The sequence below is a fragment of the Leucoraja erinacea genome, chromosome 3 (assembly GCF_028641065.1).
Source record: "Leucoraja erinacea ecotype New England chromosome 3, Leri_hhj_1, whole genome shotgun sequence".
NCBI classification, from domain to species: domain Eukaryota; kingdom Metazoa; phylum Chordata; class Chondrichthyes; order Rajiformes; family Rajidae; genus Leucoraja; species Leucoraja erinaceus.
Genome location: NC_073379.1, coordinates 85,424,872 through 85,446,031, shown reverse-complemented (window position 1 = coordinate 85,446,031; position 21,160 = coordinate 85,424,872). Strand labels below are relative to the sequence as shown.

Here is a 21,160-nt window from a genome sequence, read left to right as displayed (position 1 = left end):
GGATGCAATGTTTTAAAAACCATCCAAGGGCTTTTCTCTCCAGATCAACAGTATATTAACATTATAATCTCCGCATTATTTTGAATTCAAGCCAATTTTTTTTTTTTGCTTCAGCATTGGTAAACACATGGGCCTTTAGCAAGTAGCATGAGTGCAGATGCAGTTTCAAATCAATTATTCTAGGCTCCAATGAGATACTGTACATTCTACTATTGGTGCGTCTAGTAGGGTTGGGTGCAAACACATCATCATCAGTTTGCTGCATGTGGATATTATTCATTCCTTAGACATTCCTCCTGACTCCATAACTAACTGGAGGGACTCAAATAGAGAAAGCTAGTAGACAGTGTGTGAGGCAGGAGGCAGAGAAGGGAAGCACTCAGACCCAACATGTAGGGGGGAAAGAAGAAAAATAAAATAAACTGAGAATAAGAGGTGGTGGGGTTCTTAAATGTGTGAGCAGAGAGACAGAGGGGTGTAAAATGAGGGTAGAAGCAATAGGTAGCAAGGTGAAAAGTAAAAGTGGCAGGCAGACAAATCCAGGGCAAAAATCAAAAAGGGCAACTTTTCAACATAATTGTATAAGGGGTAAGAGCGTTGTAAAAACAAGCCTGTAGGCTTTGTGTCTCAATGCAAGGAGCATTCGTAATAAGGTGAACAAGTTGAATGTGCCAATCGCTATTAATGATTATGATATAGTTGGGATCACGGAGACATTGCTCCAGGATGACCAAGGCTGGGAGCTCAACATCCAGGGATATTCAATATTCAGGAGGGATAGCCAGAAAGAAAAAGGAGGTGGGGTAGTGTTGCTGGTTAGAGAGGAGATTAACGCAATGGAAAGGAAGGACATTAGCTTGGAGGATGTGGAATCGATATGGGTAGAGCTGCGAAACACTAAGGGGCAGAAAACACTAGTGGGTGTTGTGTACAGGCCACCTAACAGTAGTAGTGGAGTTGGGGATGGTATCAAACAGGAAATTAGAAACGTGTGCAACAAAGGTAAAACAGTTATAATGGGTGACTTCAATCTACATATAGATTGGGTGAATCAAATTGGCAGGGGTGGTGAGAAAGAGGATTTCTTGGAATGTATGCAGGATAGTTTTCTAAACCAACATGTCGAGGAACCAACGAGAGAGCAGTCTACTCTACACTGGGTATTGAGTAATGAGGAAGGGTTAGTTAGCGGTTTTGTTGTGCATGGCCCCTTGGGCAAGAGTGGCCATAATATGGCTGAGTTCTTCATTAGGATGGAGAGTGACATTGTTAATTCAGAAACAAGGGTTCTGAACTTAAAAGAAAGGTAATTTCGAGGGTATGAGTTCGGCACGGACTAGAAGGGTCGAGATGGCCTGTTTCCGTGCTGTAATTGTTATATGGTTATTATATTTCCAAGCAGCATGCGGGGGGGCTGCCTCCTAACTCCCTCCCTCCTCACAGTGTGCCCAAAGAGCCTCCTATCCAAGTGTCTTTTGGAAAATGAGTATCTCAATATTTCCTGCTGAGGCTTCCATTGCAACACCTGAAAACTATGGAAGTTGTTATATTATGTCATGTTTTATACCACGTTGGAGTCATCACCAAATGGTTTCTATCACCAGTGTGCGCTCCTCTTTGAGAAGCATGTGTAAGTTGGCCCCTGCTGATGTGTTCAGGCATGTGAACAATGCAACTTTGAAATAAGTGCATTAATGTTGTGGATTGCCAGCACCAGTCACAAGTAAGAGTTAATCACGTGGACGCCCATGTCCATTTTCCTTTGCTGCCTAGTTTAGGATCCCTGGTCTTGACTGAAGTCACTTCTTCCCATTATATGGTAAAAGTAGTTCCAGAATAACCTATTTGAAGATTTTGATCGCTTGTTCTATGAGGTAATTTTGTGATGCCATAAGCTACATAACTGAAAAACACAGAGGTAAAACATAAATATTTAATAGGCATAGTGGATTTCTCTAGCGTCAGATTTCTCGGCAATAGTAAACACTTAGAATTACAAATTCATTCCTCAAAAACACCATGTATGTCAGAAATAACAACTGTAAGCATGGACAAAATTAAAATTCATTCCAATTTCACCAGGTAGATTCATAGCAAGCTAAAGATATAATACATATTACTTGACCAGCATTACATTCTTGCATGTATGCAATAGCTCTTAATAACTTGATAACAATTCAATTTCATTTTGCGAGATTTGAGAAGTTTTCAATCCAACAGTTAATGACTTTTGGAATTTCTTTAATTTCAATGCTTAGCTGGGAACATTTAACATTATAAAAGATCTGTTGACAAAGATTTTGGAAGAAGCAGGTATTATTTGTGAAGTTGCAAAAAGATTAGCTACAATGAAGTGAAGAGCATTGCACAAAGCTATAAAAAAGAACAGAACAATTCCTCCTTTATTGGGCAAGAAGGAACTGCAGATGCTGGTTTAAACCGAAGATAGATACAAAAAGCTGCAGTAACTCCGCAGGACAGTCAGCATCTCTGCAGAGAAGGAGTGTGTGATGTTTCGGGTCGAGACCCTTCTTCAGAGCTTATTGGTTTGCTCTGAACATGGGTTCAGAAATTTGCTAAACTTGCCTTCACTGAATGTATCACAATGGTGGGACTTGACACTGCTCCTGTTGGAGTCGGCAGGTAAGGCAGCAATGACCAGATTCTTGGTTTAGTGGACCAAGCCCAGAGAGCTCTGATGTGTCTGAAACAGTGGGAAAAAAACTGATTCCTATAGGTACAATTGAAGAAGCATTGCAGTTGCTCTCAGCTCCACATTCAGGTAAGCTACTACTTGTCAGGATTTGCACACCATTACATCTCTGGGCTATAACCCAGGAAACATCCATATCACCTTTCACTCAAAAAGTTAGATAGAAAGAGGGAATTAATGTTTTGATACATCACAAACATAAATTTGATCAATGGAAGCAAAGACTGTCATTTTTGCCCATCATCTGTTATTCCGAAGAGACACCGATGTGCTGCCCTGTTACTCATCATCATTCACTTCAATCACAAAAGGTTCTTTGACATCTATTTTGCCACTGTTTACTATCACACAGTCCTGGAGAGGTCGATTGTCGCTGTTTGTTTCCTGGAGTTCTATCGCGTGCACCGCAGGCTAGAAACACAAGAACATAGTAATAGTCTGGGAGATTTATTAAATTTACTTTTTAACAGTTGGGTTTACTGCCAGAATTCTTTATGCCACAGTTATGAATCGTTTACTGATCACCAGCAGAGTTCAGCTAGAGGTCATTTTTGCAATCTTATGAAAAATAATGAATGTACTGCATGATTAGTATTATCGATAGTGTGTACTTAATAAGCAAAATTCTTAGAAATATTATTTATGATCACACTATGGTATGGAGCAACTCGTTTTTTAAAAAGGTCAGCATTACTTAAACATCATGATTTTGCAAAAATTCAGTTTGAGCCAATACCATATTGGAAGAAGCAACTACTCATTGGTATGGAGATGATTTCTACTAATTTGATTGATTATGATAACCACAGGGTTATTTCATTCATTTACGTCCTTAGTGGGGGAATGGAACCGAGTAGATTGCTCTTCAGTAGCTACCAAGCATTTGATGGACTGAATGATCACTTGTGCAATAACAATTCTATGCTGTCCAAAAAAAACCATTCAAACTAATATATTGCCTTTTTCTATCCAATTCAATCTTTCTACAGTGTTCTTTACCAAAAAAAATCATAGCTACTAAGGAAAAGTTACCATTCCAGCGATGACTTTTCCAAACACCACGTGCTTCCCATCCAACCACCGGGGTCTTGACAATGAAATAAAGAATTGGGAGCCATTTGTATCTGGTCCTGAATTGGCCATGCTGACCCATCCAATTCCATAGTGTTTCAACTTGAAGTTCTCATCTGGGAACACCTTTCCATAAATGCTCATTCCTGGAACATGAAAGAGATGAGTGTAGTGGATAGTCCAATGTACATTAATGTGTTTAATTTGCAGATAGAAATAGCCATCCAGACATCTTTCTAATCTTAAGTGCTATGTTCTTATAATATCCCATTTCAAACAAAATATTAAGCAGATACAATAAAAGTAGATAAAATATAAAAATTGAAATGTCACCTAGAAATGTTTCCATTCATTTGCATTTAAACAATGGTATCATCCTAATGTTGTTCTTAAAATAAAATAAAGGTACAGTTTTAAATTGTGAAATTCTTCCAACAGCACTGCAGCATTTCAATGTAGCACTGCAGTGGGTCAGTTTGAGCACATACTATGTTATTCATCTCTTGCAAGATTTCAGTGCAGCTACGACTTAACCTCAAAGCTATAACCTTGGTTGCCAGCCCCTAATAGGATATCACCATCAGTGCTTTCGCATCTACTGCAAAATGAAGATGTATCAAGCAGGATGGCACAGCTGGCAGAGCTGCTGCTTCACAGCACCAGAGACCCAGTTTTGATCCTGACATCAGGTGCTGTCTATGTGGAGTTTGCATGTTCTCCCTGTAACCACTTGGGTTTCATCCAGGTGCTGCGGTTTCCTCCAACATCCTAAAGCCATGCGAGTTTGTAGGCTAGTTGACCTCTAAATTGCCCCTAGTATGGAGAGAATGGGTGCAAATGTGGGGTAACAGGAACTGGCGTGAAGGAGTGATCGACAGTCGACATGGACTCGGTACGCCAATGGGCCTCTTTCCCTGCTGCATCTTTTAATGAATCAACACTTTAAGAAATGCAACAGAGAAAATGTTCTCAGAGGACAGGCTGGAAGAGAACAGCACCCTCTGCATGTTCTTTGTTAAAGAGTGCCAAGAGAGGTTTGTGCACTCATATAGTGTTAATCTTTGCAATATTTGTGGAGGCCAGCAGTATTCGAAAATCGCCCCATTCACTCTGTTTGCTTCTCTGGGATTAAGAAAAAGTAGATACTGTCTGCTTTTCTTGGCAATGGAACTTAGTTGTCCAACCCTAGTGAACTAGCACCGATCAATGACTGCAGAATGGAATGGCCTGAAACAAGATAGCTGACAATGACCACTGCCTTGATGTTCATGGCAAAACAATGCACACCATGTGTCGGATTGAGGTCACAGATCGCGGGAAGAATTAATTGGTGAAGCCTAACCTGTGTAAACATTGCTGTTCAGAAGTCTAGCCATGAGCTTATTGGGCTTGGTGAACTAGGTGGAGTCCTTCAACTTCATGGTCTCCTAATCTTATGGTCCTTCTCCATGCAATACATCAAGAGAAATGTGAATGTAGGCAAATCCCAATGGGAAGTAAGTTTTAACTGTAAAAATAAAAGTATTGAAGATGCAAGGAAGGCTCAGTCTTGTGTGAGCAATGTGTCGAGTAAGTAGTGAGACTTCAGAATGACATTGATCACCCTGTCAAAAAATGCATTTTGTTGATCCTTTTAAAGAGCAGTTTCAGTAGTACAGGCTTAGAAAAAGCTGGTGTTCTTCATATTATCAAGTTTGAAGATTCCTGCAGGGGTGAATTTGCAGCATTGCAACATTTTGAGGACTTTAGTAACGAAGAAATGTTTCTAATGCTGAAGAACATCAACTGGAATGTTGAGTTGAATCTCCATCTAGTCACGAAGAGGCCCAGAAATGGGTGAGATGCTGTTCTAATCTAGGAAAAGCTTATTTTTTTTAAATAGCAAAACATTATTTTGTTTTGGCATTGTGAGAAATAATTTCTTGAGTGGTATGCCTTAATTCTAAGAACTTCCAAAATAAAACAAGTTGAAAATATATAGTTCTGTCTTACTTTGATAATTAACTGTCTTACCACAAGTAAATCATTACTGATATCATTAAAAATGACAAACTGAAAACTATTAGCAGCATTTTTCCAATAAACTATGAACAATTGGGGAGTCATTACCTCCTTTCCCATCTCCTGAAGTGTAATCACCACCCTGTATTAAGAAATCCTTAATGACACGATGAAATATGCTGCCTTTGTAACCATACCCCTTCTGCAAAAAAAACATGAAAATATTATGAAATCTTTCAATTAGTTATCCACGTTCAGATGTGTCCTGAATTCATTTTGAAGGGAAACAGGATATATGGTGTGTCCAAAATAGGAAATGTTAAATAAAACATTCAACAATATATGAATTTACATGTGAATAAACCTAATAAGCATTTTTTTTGCAAACTGCTTGCTCTCTATACTTTTTCCTTTGAAGTAAAATTCTAGGGAAAATTAAAGAAAACAATCAAATGCAATCTGTTACCAATAGTGCGGAGAATATAATCAAGAAATGCAAAACTAAGTTGGATTTCTCCCTGCCCAAAGAGAATATGGAACCTGAAGATTTAGGAAAAAAACAAAAAATGCTACTTTTGGAAAAAACACACCTGGATTGTGTTTCCCTTAGCAACCTGTCCTGTGTGTCCTCTCAAGTACAAGTGAAATGCATGCCTCACGGCATAATTCCAAATTCTCTCACATTCCTGGCCAAAAGCTATGCTTCAGTGAGCATCAGTAAGAATGGATCATCCAGTTATTTGTCTCCTTGCTATTAGCAAGAATTTTCTGCATGCAAATTAAAAAAATAGCATGGGTGAAAGAGGATTAGACTGCAGTGTTAACAATCATACTAAGATTGTTGCTAACTAACTATCTTAAAATTTAAATTGCATCAGTAAGACGACAGCTGGTGCTCTGCTGCAGGTAGAATGTGCATTTCTTAATTTCATCAATGCACTTTAATCTTATGTATTAAACACTTTTGTAAAATGCTCACAAACAAATCTTCAAATGTTTCAAATTGTGAATCACGAGATGCAAAGATTAAAGTCAGGGAAAGGCACAATGTGCTGGAGCAATTCAGCAGGTCAGGCAGCTCCTCTGGAGAACATTGACCTCAACCTGAAACATCTCATGCCAAGTCAAGTCAAGTTTATTCGTCACATACACATACGAGATGCAGTGAAATGAAAAGTGGCAATGCTTGCGGATTGTGCAAAAAAACAAATAAACTACAAACAGATTGGAACAGAATCACATATTCACATATTACATATTTGTGGGAGGAAAGAAAAAGGAAAAAAACAGCAATTAAAAGAACCAGTGAAATGGTTCAGTAAAGTTAGTCCCTGGCGAGATAGGAGTTTACAGTCCTAATGGCCTTTGGGAAGAAACTCCTTCTCATCCTCTCTGTTCCCACAGCATGGCAACGGAGGTGTTTACCTGACCATAGCAGCTGGAACAGTCCATTGCTGGGGTGGAAGGGGTCTCCCATGATCTTGTTGGCTCTGGAGTTGCACCTTCTGATGTATAGTTCCTGCAGGGGGGCAAGTGTAGTTCCCATAGTGCGTTTGGCCGAACGCACTACTCTCTGCAGAGCCTCCTTGTCCTGGGCAGAGCAGTTCCCAAACAAAATCCTCAGAGAAGCACTGGAGGATCCTCGGAGACACTCTGAATTTCCTCAATTGCCTGAGGTGGTAAAGGCGCTGCCTTGCCTTGCTCACGAGTGCTGCAGCGTGTGATGTCCATGTCATATCCTCAGAGATGTGGACTCCCAGGTATTTAAAACAGTTCACCCTATCCACAGTATCCCCATTTATCCTCAATGGTGTGTACGTCCTCGGATGATGTGCCCTCCTAAAGTCCACGATCAGCTCCTTAGTTTTTTTGATATTCAAGAGGAGGCTGTTGTCCTGACACCAGAGTGCTAGATCAGCCACCTCCTCCCGGTAGGCCTTCTCATCGTTGTCTGAGATCAGGCCCACCACCACAGTGTCATCAGCAAACTTGATTATTGAGTTGGAGCTGAACCTAGCCACACAGTCATGTGTGTACAGGGAGTACAATAGGGGGCTGAGGACACAACCCTGGGGCGATCCTGTGATCAGGGCGAGGGACTTTGATGTATTTCCCCCCCATCTTGACTACCTGGGGCTGGCGGTGAGAAAGTCCAGGACCCAGGCACACGGGGGGGTGTTGAGCCCCAATTCCAGCAGTTTCTCGGCCAGTCTGGTGGGGACTATCGTGTTGAAGGCTGAACTGAAGTCTATGAACAGCATCCTCACGTAACCCCCCTTCTGGCTGTCAAGATGAGAGAGAGCGGTGTGCAGAACCTGGGAGACCGCATCGTCCGTGGATCTGTTCGGACGGTATGCGAATTGTAGCGGGTCCATGTTGCGAGGGACATGTCCATGTTCTCCAGAGATGCTGCCTGACCTGCTGAGTTACTCCAGTAAATTGTGTTCTTTTATGCATGAACAAAATCAGGGATTTTATATTTTATATTTGACATATTTGCTAAGATAAATAATTGCATTAATAGTCCAAGCATAACAACATTTCTTGGCAATTTACATTGATTTAGCAGTTCTACAAGTTAAACAGTTAAAGTAAGCTTTTTTGTTATATGTTCCTGAAAGCAAATCCAGACAGAGAGCTGAAGGGAGATGAAAAAGAGAAGATAATAGACATGGGGTGCTGTCAAACACGGTAGCGGGCACGGTTTATCAAGTCTTGAGATCACATAAAAAGTCATGACAATTGGTTCTTGCCTCGAAATTGAAGTATGCTAATGTGAATTATGAAATGGGACATAAAAACAAAGTGGAAAAATAAAAATGAGAATTCTAGCTTCAAATCAGAATGTTAGGACACAGATTTTCTCAATCTCTTACAGTTTTCTCAGCAGTCTCATTTACAGTATGTCACTATGGGAATTGTGGCGAGGTGGCCTGGTACGTTATCACAGAGATGGAGTGAGGAACAACAGCAGGGATAAACATCCCAATCACTCCACTGTATTTTCTTGTGCATTGTTGTAAGCAGCGGAGCTGTCTGCTCTTGGGTGGAATTTTATGTTCTATGAGAAATACATGAAAAATCAGTGCATACAAATGACAAAAATATTACTGAAGCTTAAAGCAATAATTTACTTCAATCTATTCTCTCCTATTGGACTTTAAACCTCGATTAATTAGGAGTTCAGTCCTTTATGGAGCCTGGGTATAATAAAACTTTGGGCTGTGGTTTGACAACTGTTGTGATATTTATGGCTATTTCCTAATATTTTGTGGGTTTCTGTGAGATTGCCTGAAATGAGCTTTATCATCGGTCCAGTCCAGCCCTATGCTTTGCTGCAACCCTTACTCTAGCACTCAGGCCTGAAACATCACCTATTCCTTTTCTCTAGAGATGCCGCCTGTCCCGCTGAGTTACTCCAGCATTTTGTGTATATCTTCAGTATAAACCAGCATCTGCAGTTCCTTCCTACACAAAATTTAACTTAGCTACCTTCTTAATTAAGGTCACTATGGCTGACATAAAACTGAGAGATTAGATACGAGGTCTACCCAGCTCCTTAGCTCAACAATGGATTGAATATTCCTGGACTCTATGGCAAGTCCAGGAGCAGAGTAAGGGGCCAGATATTCCCAACCCCAATGCTGCAGTGTGGAAGTTTGGGACTTGCACACTGCAACAAGCTCGTGATTCACATCCACTGTCTGGCCATTAAACATGATAATAATAATTTTTACCACAGAATTCATGGAGTAGCAGTGAAAATAACAAATTTTGGAATTTAAAAACTATCACATATTATGTATACAAATGTATAATGTTACCAAGGATTGCACAAAACAGAAAGAAGGAATATCAGAGAATAGCATGCACAAAGTATGAAGAGTGGCTAATATTATAGGAAGGTTGATACAAAATGCTGGAGTGACTCAGCGGGACAGGCAGCATCCCTGGAGAGAAGGAATGGGTGACGTTTCGGGTCGAGACCCTTCTGCAGTCTGAAGAAGGGTCTCGACCAGAAACGTCACCCATTCCTTCTCAAGGAAAGCAAGGCCCCTTTGGCAACAGTGACCATAATATGGTGGTCTGAAGAAGGATCTCAACCTGAAAAGTCACCCAGTCCTTCTCTCCAGAGATGCTGCCTGACCCGCTGAGTTACTCCAGCATTTTGTGTCTACCTTCGATTTAAATCAGCATCTGCAGTTCTTTCCTACACATAATATTGTGGTATTCTGCATTAGGATGGAGTGACATTTAATTCAGAGACTAGGATCCTGAACTTCAATAAAGGAGACTTTGAACATATGAGACAGGAAATGGCTAGGGTAGACTGGAAAATTATACTTAAATGGTTGCCAGTGGAGATGCAATGGCAAAGATTTAAAGACTGCATAGATGAACTCCAGAAATTGTTCATCCCTGTCAGGCAAAAAAATAAAACTGGGAAGGCGGTTCAACCGTGGCTGACAAGGGAAGTCAAGGATAGAGTTAAATCCAAGGAAGAGGCATATAAATTGGCCAGAAGAAGCGGAAAACCAGAGGACTGGGAGAAATTTAGAACTCAACAAACTTATTTAAGAGGGGAGGAAAAGAGCTTGAAAGAAAGCTTGCAGGGAATATAAAAAATGACTATAAAAGTTTATTTAGGTATGTAAAATGGAAAAGATTAGTGAAGATTAGTGAAGACAAATGTAGGTCCTCTACAGTCAGAGACAGGTGAATTTATAATGGGGAAACAAGGAGATGGCAGAACAGTTAAACAAATACTTTGGTTCTGTCTTCATTAAGGAAGACACAAACAATCTCCTGGAAATACCAGGGGACCAAGGATCTAGTGGGAGGGAGGAACTGAAGGGAATCCACATCAGTCAGAATACGGTGTTAGGTAAACTGTTGGGACTGAAGGCAGAAAAATCCCCAGGGCCTGATGGTCTGCATCCCAGAGTACTCAAGGAGCTGCCCCTAGAAATCATGGGTGCATTGGTGATCATTTCCCAATGTTCTCTCGACTCTGGATCAGTTCCTGTGGACTGGAGGGTAGCCACTTTTTAAGAAAAGAGGGTGAGAGAAAACGGTGAATTTTAGACCAGTTAGCCTTACATCAGTAGTGGGGAGGATGCTGGAGTCAATTATTAAAGATGTTATAGCCGTGCATTTGGAAAGCAGTGACAGGATTTTTTGAGGATGCAACAAGTAGAATGGATAAGGGAGAGCCAGTGGATGTGGTGTATCTGGACTTTCAAAAAGCCTTTGACAACGTCCCACACAAGGGATTAGTGTGCAAAATTAGAGCACATGATATTGGGGGTAGGGTATTGATATGGATAGAGAACTGGTTGGCAGACAGGAGGCAAAGAGTAGGAATTAACGGGTCCTTTTCAGAATGGCAGGCAGTGACTAGTGGGATGCCGCAAGGCTCGGTGCTGGACGCCAGTTGTTTACAATATATATTAACGATTTAGATGAGGGAATTAAATGTAACATCTCTAAGTTTGAGGATGACACAAAGCTGGGTGGTAGTGTGAGCTGCAAAGAGAATGCCATGCGGCTGCAAGATGACTTGGATAGGTTGGGTGGGTGGGCAGATGCATGGCAGATGCAGTATAATGTGGATAAATGTGGGGTTATCCACTTTGGTGGTAAGAACAGGAAGGCGGATTAAGCTCTGAATGTTGTCACATTAGGAGAAGGGGAGGTGCAACAAGACCTGGGTGTGCTTGTACATCAGTCACTGAAAGTAAGCATGAAGGTACAGCAGGCATTGAAGGGAGCTAATGGTATGTTGGCCTTCATTGCGAGAGGATTTGAGTTCAGGAGCAAGGAGGTCCTACTGCAGGTCCTGGTGAGACCGCACCTGGGGTATTGTATGCAATTTTGGTCTCCTAATTTGAGGAAGGACATTATTGCTATTGAGGGAATGCAGGTTCACCAGGTTAATCCCCGGGATGGCGGGAGTGATATATGATTAAAGAATGGGACTTGTATTCGCTAGAATTTAGAAGGATGAGAGGGCATCTTTTAGAAACATATAAAATTCTTAGATGATTGAACAGGGTAGATGCAGGAAAAGGTTTCCCGATGTTGGGGGAGCCCAGAACCAGGGGTCACATTTTAAGAATAAGAGGGAGGCCATTTAGGACTAAGAAGGGGGAAAAAACGTTTTCACCCAGTTGTGAATCTGTGGAATCCTCTGCCACAGAAGGCAGTAGAGGCCAATTCACTGGATGATTTTAAGAGATAGATTTCGCTCTTAGGGCTAAGGGAATCAAGGGATATGGGGGAAAAGCCAGAATGGGGTATTGGTTTTGTCACCTATTTTCTATATTTCTATGTTACTCTAGCATTTTGTATCTAAATTCCATTTAAGCCAGCATCTGCAGTTCTTTCCTACCTAAATTTTACAGGAAACCTGATTTAAAATCAAATTATAATGCATGTTGAAATTTAACATGGCAATTTCTTACCTGTCGTGTTGCTAGAGTGATAAAGTTTGCCACAGTCTTTGGAACAACTTTACCAAATAAACCAATCACAATCCTTCCCACGTCCTTACCATCAACTTGGATATCAAAGAATACCTAAAATCATAGAAATCCTTCATCAGTCTTACTTTACAAATAAATGGAATGAATATGACCTAAATTCATTATTTCTTTATGCTGAAATTTTGCTCAGTGTTAATTTGGAGCTATTTTGGTCAAAGTAGTACAAGTTAGACTATTTTAAATACTGCCGCATAGATTACCTGATTCGTTTTTTTTAACAGATTAATCCATTTAAACAATTTTGAATCACAGGGGGTTGTTTTTCATCTTTGAGTGTAGACATCGACATAGACATAGAAAATAGGTGCAGGAGGAGGCCATTCGGCCCTTCGAGCCAGCACCGCCATTCATTGTGATCATGGCTGATCGTCCCCCATCAATAGCCCGTGCCTGCCTTCTCCCCATATCCCTTGACTCCACTAGCCCCTAGAGCTCTAACTAACTCTCTGTTAAATCCATCCAGTGACTTGGCCTCCACTGCCCTCTGTGTCAGGGAATTCCATAAATTCACAACTCTCTGGGTGAAAAAGTTTTTTCTCACCTCAGTCTTAAATGACCTCCCCTTTATCCTAAGACTGTGGTCCCTGTTTCTGGACACACACAACATTGGGAAAATTGTTCCTGCATCTAGCTTGTCCTGTCCTTTTATAATTTAATGTGTTTCTATAAGATCTCCCCTCATCCTTCTAAACTACAGTGAATACAAGCCTAGTCTTTTCAATCTTTCCTCATATGACAGTCTCGCCATCCAAGGGATCAATCTCGTGAACCTACGGTGCACTGCCTCAATCACAAGAATGTCCTTCCTCAAATTAGGAGACCAAAACTGTACACAATACTCCAGTTGTGGTCTCACCAGAGCCCTATACAACTGCAGAAGAACCTCTTTACTCCTACATCGAAATCCTCTTGTTATGAAGGCAAACATTCCATTAGCTTTCTTCACTGCCTGCTGTACCTGTAAGCCAACTTTCAGTGACCGGTGAACAAGGACGCCCAGGTCTCGCTGCACCTCCCCCTTACCTAATCTAACCCCATCGAGATAATAATCTGCCCCTTGTTTTTGCCGCCAAAGTGGATAACCTAACATTTATCTATATTATACTGCATCTGCCACGCATCTGCCCACTCACTCAACCTGTCCAAGTCACCCTGCAACCTCCTAACATCCTCTTCACAGTTCACACTGCCACCCAACTTTGTGTCATCCGCAAACTTGCTAGTGTTGCTCCTAATTCCCTCTTCCAAATCATTAATATATATGGTAAATTTATAGGCAGGAATCCATAACATTTGGAAAACATTTTTTTGCAGAAGAAACATATCAAGACCTTTCATCAGTGTGGCCTCGTTCAATCAAAGTGGTCAGAAAAACAAGGGAAAAGCACCTTATCAATGACTCCCATTTGGAAATAAAACCTGGATTACTAGTACCCTAAAATACACTTTACAAAAAATTACTCCAGGTCAGAGAAGGAAGGTTCTGTATTTCTATTTAAACAAAGGAATTTTAAACAAAACACCAGGTTAAATTAAAACGTGTCCCAATCCACGCCCCATCTCATGCTTTGGGGTTATACTCGTGTTTTTGATTTGTCTGCTTTTTAAACTAATGTAGAGGTTTTGCTAATTTTCCAATTAATCATTTGGAGGCTGGGCAGTTTGGTAAACTTTGATAATCTATGAAGATTCCAAATAAATTGACAATTCAATATCTGAAACAGTCTTTAGAAAATCTTAATGCTACTGGTTGATACAGTAGACCATGTAATTTCATCTTCCCTTGCCAGTTGCAACTCTTTCCAACTTCCATTAATATCCTCACCATGGTATGTGCCCTCCATTGGCTGTATCACTTTGAATAGATGCTGTTTGATCTGCTGAGTGTTGCTAGCATTTTATTTTTATTCCAATTTCCATGGTCTCTACTTTAAAACATTTCAGAATTCCACTTTCAACCCAGCACTCCCAGTAGCATTTTTGATGCATTGTTTAATAATGCAACTGGTAGTGCTGGGTCTAAAGTGAAAATCTGAAACATTTTTTGAGACCAAGTCATTGAAATTAAAAAAATGCTGGCACCTGAGATTAAAACCCAGTGAACACACCCAAATAACATTGATAATTCCGCCATGCTAGATTCTGCCTTCTGCATTCGTAAATTGCTTAAATCCAATAAATGTAACTTCGTTCCAGTTTCTACTTTAGTCTTGATGTTTCTGGCCAATGACTCAGCCAACCCTCTGATTTACATGAAACATTTATCTCTCCCTCTTCTCTGCTACTTCCCTCAGTTTGTCTTTTTTTTTTAATTAATCTGTTATTACCCATGATAGCACATAATGCCAGAGCACAGAAACACATTCCTTCTCTCCAGATATGCTGCCTGTCCCGTTGAGTCACTTCAGCATTTAGTATCTATCGCTGGAATAACTCAGCGGGTCAGGCAGCATCTCTGGAGAAAAATAATAGTTGATGTTTTGGGTCTGAACCCATGTTTGGGTCAACAAATAGTCCCTTGCCAGTTCAAAATAAATAAGTAAAAAATATACCTTTGCCACTTTTAATGTCAAATCTGACCCTACTCTAAAAAAATTAACTTTGCACTGTTTAACTATACATTCCTCTAAATTATTACTTTAGGTGTCTGCCACATTATATCTTCAATAATAGTACTGCATTCTTCCTTCCCAGGACCCAATATTCCATTACCCCATCTGTCAGCTTGACATATTATTCCTTTGTCAGTAATAATTTTTAAATGTTGTTAAACTATGCTCCCCTACTATTCCTTCGACCACCACGTCACTTTTAAATGAAGTACCATGAAGCAACTACAAAGCGGATAGCACATATATCAATGCATAAAGATGTGAAAGTGAGACACAGCACATAATGATAACAATTTGGTTTATATTTTTTGCAATGGTATTCCCATCTGCTCCATTGCCATGAGAGAATGCCAGAGAAACTATAGAGTTTCACCATCACAGTACAGTTTTCATTACACTTCTGTCAAATTTACCGCAAAAAATTCTGAACATCTGAAAACTAGCAAAACAATCTTCTTCCAATGTCATAATTAAATATAAAAGGGACTTATTGGACTGTGCAGATGTGAAGCCAAGGCAGTGGATGGCTAAAGATGAACAAATGCTCCCTAGAGAAGATTGCAATTCAATTTTCAAACTGTATTAACATGTCAATCAAGCATAAATGTAAGATTGTTTTAATGAATATTTAATTGTACTATAACAAGGCACTATTAATCAAATGCTAATGAAACATTTAATTCTCTGGCAATGATTGTAAAAGGTAAAAAAGTATGAAACTCAGCAGAACGTGTCAAAACCACGAACTGGCACATTTTTTAGAATTCTTTGTTACTGCACATAATGTACAGCAATACATAGATTCAAAAGATTGGAAACTGAAACAAGCTTTTTCGAACCATGCAATTCAATTGTTCTGAGAAATTAAGCATATTTTTAAAATCATACTCTTTGGATGCCTAAAGCTGTGATTTTCATCTTGTGTCTTTGGTGCTTTTGATTTACCAATGCATGTAGAAGCCCAGTCATGTGCATTTAAAGATTTCAATATTGCCATTTCCATGAATAATAAACATCCATAAGAGAGCCATAGGATTTGCAGGCCATGGAATGAGTTATACAGCACAGAAATGGGCCCTTTGGCCCTACTTCTCCATACTAAATAAGATGTCTATCAGGGCTCGTCCCATTAGCTTATGTAAAGCCCCTATCTCTTTAAACCTTTCCTATCTACGTGCTGTCCAGGTACGCATTTAACATTGTAATTGTACCCATTTCTACAGCTTTAACTGGCACCTCCCTCTGTGAATATTGCCCCTCACCTCCCCTCCCCATGTCCCTTTTAAACCTTTCAATAGACAATAGACAATAGGTGCAGGAGTAGGCCATTCGGCCCTTCAAACCAGCACCGCCATTCAATGTGATCATGGCTGATCATACCCAATCAGTACCCCATTCCTGCCTTCTCCCCATATCCCCTGACTCCGCTATCTTTAAGAGCCTTATCTAGCTCTCTCCTGAAAGTATCCAGAGAACCGGCCTCCACCGCCCTCTGATGCAGAGAATTCCACACTCACAACTCTCTATGACAAAAAGTGTTTCCTCGTCTCTGTTCTAAATGGCTTACCCCTTATTCTTAAACTTTGGCCCCTGGTTCTGGACTCCCCCAACATCGGGAACATGTTTCCTGCCTCTAGCATGTCCAAACCTTTAACAATATTATATGTTTCAATAAGATGCCCTCTCATCCTTCTAAACTCCAGAGTGTACAAGCCCAGCCGCTCCATTCTCTCAGCATATGACAGTCCCGCCATCCTGGGAATTAACCTTGTAAACCTACGCTGCACTCCGTCAATAGCAAGAATATCCTTCCTCAAATTAGGGGACCAAAACTGCACACAATACTCCAGGTGTGGTCTCACTAGGGCCTTGTACAACTGCAGAAGGACTTCTTTGCTCCTATACTCGACTGCTCTTGTTATAAAGGCCAACATGCCATTCGTTTTCTTCACTGCCTGCTGTACCTGCATGCTTACTTTCATAGACTGATGAACAAGGACCCCCAGATCCCGTTGTACTTCCACTTTTCCCAACTTGACGCCATTTAGATAGTAATATGCCTTCCTGCTTTTGATACCAAAGTGGATAACCTCACATTTATCTGCATTAAACTTATCTGCCATGCATCTGCCCAGTCCCTCAACCTGTCCAAGTCACCTTGCATTCTCACAGCATCCTCCTCACAGTTCACACTGCCACACAGCTTTGCATCATCTGTAAATTTGCTAATGTTACTTTGAATCACTTCATCCAAATCATTGATATATATTGTAAATAGCTGCGGTCCCAGCACCGAGCCTTGCGGTATCCCACTAGTCACTGCCTGCCATTCTGAAAGGGACCCGTTAATCCCTACTCTTTGTTTCCTGTCTGCCAACCAATTTTCTATCCAAATCAGCACTCTGCCCCCAATACCATGTGCCCTAATTTTGTCCACTAATCTCCTATGTGGGACTTTATCAAATGCTTTCTGAAAGTCCAGGTACACCACATCCACTCCCTTGTCCATTTTCCTAGTTACATCCTCAAAATATTCCAGAGGATTTGTAAACCATGATTTCCCCTTTGTAAATTCATGCTGACTCGGACCGATCCTGTTACTGCTATCCAAATGTTCGGCTATCTCATCTTTTATAATTGACTCCAGCATCTTCCTCAACACCAATGTCAAACTAACTGGTCTATAATTCGCTGTTTTCTCTCTCCCGCTTTTCTTAAAAAGTGGGATAACATTAGCTACCCTCCAATGCACAGGAACTGATCCTGAGTCTATAGAACATTGGAAAATTATCACCAATGCATCCACGATTTCTAGAGCCACTTCCTTAAGCACCCTGGGATGCAGACCATCAGCCTTCAGTCCCATCAGTCTACCCGACACTATTTCCTGCCTAATGTGGATTTCCCTCTCACATAAAACTTATGTTCTCTGGAATTGATTCCCTCCCCTGGAAAAAACACTGTGACCATCAACCATATCTGGTATTATAAAACACTAGTCACCCCTCAGCCTCCTTCTGTCTACAGACAAAAAGCACAGTACTGTGTTTACATATTCCATTGTGTATTGCAAGTAAGAATTTCATTGTTCTGTATGGGAAATATGACTATCAAACACCCATGACTCTTCAGACCCAGGTTCATGTCTGAAGGGTGCCAACCCAAAACGTCGCCTATCCACGTTCTCCAGGCAAGACCCACTAAGTTACTCCCGCACTTTGTGTCCCCAAGTTAGTGATCCCTATACTCCCCAGCACTGTTTATACTGTGACTATTTACATACTTTGGGTATGTGACATATTCCATTCCATTCTCACCACCTATCAAATTCAAACACAATTCAACATGCCACATTTCCAAAACCTGATACATCAGGACCAACCAACAAAATTCACAATAAACCACTGTTGCTCCTCCAATTTACTTACCATTGCCAAAGGCAACATCCAACTTATGAGACACATGCCCCAACTCCTGAACCAATTCTCTGACTTGACCATTGACCATATCTCTCGCACAAATCTGGATGTAGTGTTCCAACCCGAAACATTGACCATCCCTTTGCCTCCTCAGATGAATACCTGACATGCTAAGTTCCATCAGCAGTTTGTCCTTTTTTAGAAACATAGGTGCAGAAATAGGCCATTCGGCCCTTCGAGCCAGCACTGCCATTCAATATGATCATGGCTGATCATCTAAAACCAGTACCCCGTTCCTGCTTATTCCCCATATCATTTGATTCCTTTATCCCTAAGGTGCATACACATATGCACCTTAACCATGATAAATCACACCAAGGCACATTATAGCAGCATTAACAAAATGAGTTGGGAGGTCATGTTGCAGTTGTATAAGACGTTGGTGAGATCGCATTAGGATATTGCATTCATTTCTGGGCACCATGTTATAGGAAAGATATTGTCAAGCTTGAAAGGGTTCAGAGAAGATATACGAGGATTTTGCCAGGACTAGAGGGTGTGAGCTATAGGGAAAGGTTGAGTAGGCTGGGTCACTATTCCTTGGAACGCAGGAGGATGAGGGGTGATCTTATAGAGGTGTATAAAATTGTGAGAGGAATAGATTGGGTAGATGCACAGAATCTCTTGCCCAGAGTAAGGGAATCAAGGACCAGAGGACATAGGTTCAAGGTGAAGGGGAAATTACTTAATAAGAATCTGAGGGGTAACTTTTTTACACAAAGGATGGTTGGTGTATGGAACAAGCTGCCAGAGGAGGCAGTTGAGGCTGGGACTATCCCAATGTTTAAAAAACAGTTAGACAGGTACATGGATAGGACGAGTTTGGGGGGGGGGTATGGACCAAGCGCAGGCAGGTGGGACAAGTGTAGCTGGGCCATGTTGGCCGGTGTGGGCAAGTTGGGCCGAAGGGCCTGTTTCCTCACTTTAACACTCTGACTCTATGACACCAAGCCACATCAGGAGATTAGGTTGCTAACCAAAACCGCCAAACAGGTTTGTTTGAAGGAATGTCTCAGAAGAGGAAAGAATAATAGCAAGGCCTAGAGCTATAAGGATGGAATTCCAGAGCACGGGCCCTTGACTAATGATGGCAGGATTCCAAATGAATCGCAATCAAAGTTGGAGAAGCTCAAGACCTCGGGCTTTGAGAAAATCACCTACTTTTTAGGACTGGAGGAGATTACTGATATGGGGCCCCGTGCAGACTTTAAAAGCATGGTACTACTTAACTTCAGCGGTAATTACAATTTAACATCCCAGTGGAACTCAGGCTTAACATGACTCGTTATCACCTATCCTGCAGCCAACAGTGGACCATTGTGGGCTCCACCTTTCCTTGATCATCGTTACTTTTTTGAACATCTTTCATTCATTTGTTCTATATCTCTCTATATTACCGTCTATATCTCTCGTTTCCCTTGACTCTCCATCTGAAGAAGGATCTCGACCCGAAACGCCACGTATTCCTTTTCTCCAGGGATGCTGCCTGGCCCCGTTGAATTAACCCAGCTTTTTGTGTTTGACATGTTCACTGTTTGTTTTACACGAAGACAATGTACATTCAGCGGAGATTTACACAATCGTGTGTTGATGGCATCTACCCAACCAGCAAACATCGCACAATGTAGATGAAAAAACATCACCCGCAGCAACGCCTAAGTTCTCATTTCTAACTCCATAGCAATATACATACTAGTGCAAGAGTTTCCTCTCAGTTTAGCTAAACTATGTCCCAGCACCATCCGCACTCGTGTCCCTCATTCCCAAGTAATATCCAATCATTCTGGGATGCCAATGCTGATTGGAAGATAGCGCTGGCTTTTGCGAGGCATTGGGTGGATTTGCCATCAATCTGTCCAGCATCAGCGGGGTGGGCTGAGTTTGAGTGAGTGAGGGGCGCTATTTTGCTGCCTAGGTCGGCGCCGCGTCCTGGCCACTCGTTCACCAGCATCGCTTACACCCACCTTGGCTGTTACTTTCGGACCTCGCTTCCCCGCTGTCAAGCCGATGCTGCAGCCTAGAAGGAAAAGGGCGAAGAGAATGAAAATCGAATGCGATCTCATCCTGTGTCAAATAAAACTTTTTGCCTGTTTCTCATATCGTCGCTAACACACACGCAGTGGACGTGGCTCCACCTCCGGCTGAGAGAAGCAAACAGCGGCAGCGATGTGGAGAAGGAGATGTCCAGCCCTTTCCGGACACCCGGGCACAGCGGGTGGAAAGGCTCCACCTTCAAATTCCACGTCTGGTTCATTTTTTTGTTCCAATATCCGAGTTTTCCTCCCCACACACACTACAGACAGGGAAGTTCGTCCTGATTCCCTGCTTTATCTTTCTTCCTCCGAATCCAGTCATCTTGCGTGGGACCGTTCTTGTACCTCGCGAACAGTTGGACGGTAATAATATTACACCCAGTCTAATAAATAAAAACTAAATTATCACCAGTGATAGTATAGAAAAAAGTTACGGCATCTTCACTTTATAATAATACAACAGTGGAAAATGTGATCATGAATGAAAATTGTACATTTCTAGGTCATTGTCAAAAATGCTAGCGAAACCAGCAGTTTAGTGTTTCCGAACACTGTTATAGTTGCAGCTTAGTCAGCGGCTTCCTGGATGTGTTTGGATGTATTTAGAGATTATGATATTACTTGGTGGTGTCTGAAATGGTTGATACAAAAAAAACCTGCCAACTTTCAACAGAAGAACGTAAATTCTGCCAACAGAAATATAACG

General features: G+C 41.2%; 1 protein-coding gene across 1 annotated transcript; it reads right to left on the bottom strand.

The window, feature by feature from the left end:
• Positions 1-1,919: 1,919 nt before the first annotated feature.
• On the bottom strand, positions 1,920-20,610 carry LOC129695801 (peptidyl-prolyl cis-trans isomerase C-like). Its single transcript, XM_055633126.1, has 5 exons — positions 20,386-20,610; positions 12,250-12,363; positions 5,894-5,987; positions 3,746-3,930; positions 1,920-3,124 (listed from the first exon to the last, which is right to left on the bottom strand). Exons 1-5 carry the CDS (start codon positions 20,482-20,484, stop codon positions 2,993-2,995), a joined length of 624 nt encoding a protein of 207 aa, XP_055489101.1. The 5' UTR covers positions 20,485-20,610; the 3' UTR covers positions 1,920-2,992.
• Between the last annotated feature and the right edge of the window lie 550 nt (positions 20,611-21,160).